The sequence below is a fragment of the Priapulus caudatus genome, unplaced genomic scaffold (genome assembly GCF_000485595.1).
Source record: "Priapulus caudatus unplaced genomic scaffold, Priapulus_caudatus-5.0.1 Scaffold668, whole genome shotgun sequence".
Taxonomy (NCBI): Eukaryota; Metazoa; Priapulida; class Priapulimorpha; order Priapulimorphida; family Priapulidae; genus Priapulus; species Priapulus caudatus.
This window is the reverse complement of record NW_014577729.1, coordinates 3747-7890: the sequence shown is the minus strand read 5'-3', so window position 1 is coordinate 7890 and position 4144 is coordinate 3747. Positions and strand designations below refer to the sequence as shown.

Sequence of the window (4144 nt, the reverse complement as noted above, 5' to 3'; positions counted from 1 at the left end):
GCGGTATCGCGTAACAGACAGCGAGAGGGAGGGGGAGAGGAGGAATGGGGAAAGGGGAAGGAATCGGGAAAGGGGAAGAAATCGGGAAAGGGAAAAGAATGAGAAGCGGGGATGGAATGGGAAGGGGAAGGAATTAGGAAAAGGGGAAAGAAGTGGGGGAAGAGGAGGGAGAGCTTTAGTCGATATATACCCTCTACGACTCTCCAATCGATTGCCCTTCTCGTTCGTTCGCTCGCTCGTTCGTCTGCTACTGCTGCGGCACGGCTAAACATCTGTTTCCCGAGTCTATAAAAAACTACCATCGCCGCTTTTGGCAAAAACCCGATGTTTTCTTAACGACGTACCCTCGGTGTCGGATCGACTTGACTCGACTGCTACCGGACTAAGCAAGTGCATCTGGATTCGATCGGGACCGACAGTAAACAATTACTGTTATCGTAGAAAATTAAATATACTCATTCGCGAATCGAATTCTGTTTTAAATTAGCGATAGAAAAACTTATTTCGACGCGCGCGACCAATTTACGACATCAATTTATGACACAAGAGCTAATAATGCCTTTTATAGCTACTACCAACTTTAATAGATTTTATAGTATTATTAGCTCTTGATAATAAATACCCTGTCATCAAGAGCGTATTAAGCATAACTTCTTAATTAATTTAACATTCTTAATACGCTCTTGCTGTTACCCATGATCATCATAAACAAGACAGAAGTATATACGTGTACACGTGTCGAATAAATAAATATACGAGTGATAAAATATACACGCGTACACGCTCGCGTACACGCACGCACGCACGCACGCACGAACACACACACATTTATGAGCTTCATAATCACCGTCGGCACTTGGCATATTAAATAAATAAATAAATATATATATATGTATATATATATATATATATATATATATATATATACAGAAGAGAGAACAGATATATCGACACACACACCGACACACACACACACACACAATCAGAAGCCAATAAACTGAGCCGTATTATAGTGATAATAGTGATTAGTTAGTTCCATACGGCGACCCCCATGCGCCTTGCCCCTCATCCCTCTCCTCTCCCCCTCGTCCTCCCAACTCCCCCTCTCCTCCCCCCTCACTGTTCCCCTCTCTCTGCCCACTCCCCTCCTTTACACGCTCATCCCTTTCCTCTCTTCCTTCTCCTACTTCCTCCGTCTCCCCACTCCTTCCATCTTTCCCCCTTCCTCAATCCTCCTCCTCCCTTCCCTCCCCTCGCAATCCACCTTCATTACCCCTCCTCCTTTCCCCTCCTCCATCTCTCACTTGCTATCTCATTCTTCCCTCTTCCCCTCTCCCCCTCCATCTCCCCCTCCCTCTCTTCCCCTCGCCATCCTCTCTCCCGCTCCCTTGCTCTTCCTTCTCATCCTCCGCCCATCCTTCCCCTCCCCTCCCTCGCCCCTCCACCCCACCTCCGGCTCACCCTCTCCCTCCGCCTCCCCTCACCCTCCCCTCGCCCTCCTCCTCCCTTCCCTCCCCTCCCTCCCCTCCTCCCTCCGCCTCCCCGCCCGCTCCCCTCCCCTCGCCCCCTCTCCCTCCCCTCGTCCCTCTCCTCCCCTCCCCCTCCCCCTCCCCTCCCCCCTCTCCCCCACACACCCTTCACTGGCCGTTCGTCTGGCACGTCGACGCATTATTCACCGTCTGCTTCGTCTCGAGCAGCTGAATGTTCTGCGTGCCGCTAGGCGCCGCCGCCGTGTACGCGCTGGCGGTGGTCGCCTCCTTGCGGCAGAGAAAGGCGGCGACGAGGCTGTCGCGGAAGAAACGCGACGCCAGGCAGTAGACGTAGAAGTTCGCCGCGAAGCTGATCACCTCCAACAGGTTCGTTAACTTGATCGTCAGCAGCCATCGATTCGTCTCCTTGGTGATGAACATCATGACGAGCGCCGGAGTCATGCAGACGAAGAAGACGGCGACGGTGCAGACGAGAAGGCCCATGAGGCGGCGATTCTTCGTGTCGGTGACCTTCATGCGTTTCTTGTCGGAGCTGGTCATCTCGGTTTGTCGGTTCCAGGCGTCGCGCCAGCGCATCTTCTTGTGGAACGCGTAGAACGTGCTCCCGTTGAGACCGAGGAGAAGGAAGAAAGGAACGATGCGGGAGAGAGCCGACTGAAGCCATACGTACGCCGTCCACCAGGTGGCGTACGCTCCCGACCGCAGCAACTCGTTGGCGCGAAGATCGTACCTGACGTCGGCGGTGGCGTTCGTGTCGTTTCCCGCTCCGACGACGACGACAACGTACTCGAGGCCGTACGGCGCCGACACGAGCGCCGAGATGGCGAACACGACGACGATGAAAATCTTCGCCTGAAACACGGCCTGCTTAGCAGCCGAGTATCTCACGGGCCGACACACAGCCATGAACCTCTCGATGCTCAACGCCACTGTAAGATAGTTACTTGTCGACATGAAGGCATTGAAGGCCGGCTGCTCGACGTGTGCGTAGAAGAACGAGTAGGCGTACGTCGGTAGCTGAAGATGCCACATCGTGTCTGTAACTAGAATGATCAGCAGCACGGTAAAGTCCACCACCATTAAACTACGCAGGAACACATACGAGGGGCCCTTCAGTTGTCGGCTGGAGAGCGCTAGGAGGCCGAGGGCGTTTCCGAACATCCCCAGAACGCAGACGAGAGGCTCAACGACGGAGATGGAAATCACCGCCTTGTTGTAGTCTTCGATGTCGACGTCGTCGAACGTCGGCGACGACGACGACGCGTTCATCGTTGTAGGGTGGCAGCACCGGCGAGTTGAAGATGGTCTAGTGTTTTTTCGCTGTTGTTCGCGAGGTGGTGTAGTTGATGCTCCCGCCACCTATCGGCGGGAGGAGATCGAGAATTATCGATGCGCGGGAAATCGGGGCGTGAAGAAAGGATGGAGAGGAGAAATATTGTTTATGGGATCACGAGGGGCGCGCGCTCTCTTTCTCTCTCTCTGACTCTCTCGCTCTCTCTCTCTCCCAATTTAGCTGTTCACTACTGGTTTGCAGTCGTAATGTGAGAGAGGTTCTCTCTCTCTCACTCTCTCTTTCTCTAACCGCCGTCGACGCGAGACACTCACTCTCTCTTCTTCTTCGTCTTCTTCTCCGTGTCACAGCTAGCAACACACACAAACACTCACGCACTTCCCGGCGGCAATTCTTTCGATCTTTCCCAAACTCATGATAATGTCTTACTGCGCGGACGGTGACGAACACACCCGATGAGACAGCGCAGACGATAGTTAGTTAGAGCGCGACGCTGCCGCCACCTCTCGGCGGGAAGAAGAACTAATCGGAACGCTGTCGACACGCCGGGAGTTCGTTTCCTTTGGCGACGTTTGTTATGGTTGAGGTGTTTATAACTGGCGCCGGTCTCGCCCACGTCGCGCAGGTGTCGCTAGCGTCGCCGACTCGTGCGAGTGCGTGACGTCACAAGGCCGGGAATTCTGCAAAAACAAGATGAAGTGGAAAAAGATGAGTGTTTTGATGGAAATGCTTTGCGAGAGCGTCGTGCGAGAGATCGTAACAAGATGCACGCGGTGTGCGAAATGTCGAGAGAGAGAGAGAGAGAGCGGTCTATCTCTCTCTACATATATATCAGAAGAGCACACTGATGAAACAGCGCAGGATAGTTTCCTATTATCTACTTCTGATAATATATACTCCTAATATCTACTATCTTACTTCTACTTTCTTCTTCTTCCTCTCTTCTTTCTTCTTTCTCTCCTCCTCTTCCTGCCTACTTCTTTTCTCCCTCCTCCTTCCTCCTCCTTTTCTTCTTCCTTCCTCCTCCTCACATCCTCCCCTCCTCCTCCTTCTTGCCTCTTCCTGCCCTCTTCTTCTTCTCCTCCTTGCCTCACGCAGCTTCTCTCTTGTCACTCTTCTCTCTCTCTCTCTCTTCTCTCTCTCTCTCTCTCTCTCTCTCTGTTTACCGCTCTCTCTCTCATTCTCTTTCTCTCTCTATCGCTCTCTCGCTTCTCTCTCACTCTCGCTCTCTCTCTCTCTCTCTCTCTCTCTCTCTCGACATTTCGCACACCGCGTGCATCTTGTTACGATCTCTCGCACGACGCTCTCGCAAAGCATTTCCATCAAAACACTCATCTTTTTCCACTTCATCTTGTTTTTGCAG

At 52.5% G+C, this 4144-nt stretch overlaps 1 protein-coding gene across 1 annotated transcript; it reads right to left on the bottom strand.

Moving 5' to 3' along the window:
* Nucleotides 1–1637: 1637 nt before the first annotated feature.
* LOC106812626 (probable G-protein coupled receptor B0563.6) lies at nucleotides 1638–3071 on the bottom strand. Its single transcript, XM_014816542.1, has one exon. It carries the CDS (start codon nucleotides 2757–2759, stop codon nucleotides 1638–1640), a length of 1122 nt encoding a protein of 373 aa, XP_014672028.1. The 5' UTR covers nucleotides 2760–3071.
* Between the last annotated feature and the right edge of the window lie 1073 nt (nucleotides 3072–4144).

Excerpts from the sequence above, each read along its gene's own strand:
- LOC106812626 (XM_014816542.1), bottom strand. The coding sequence starts at position 2,759 with ATGAACGCGTCGTCGTCGTCGCCGACGTTCGACGACGTCGACATCGAA.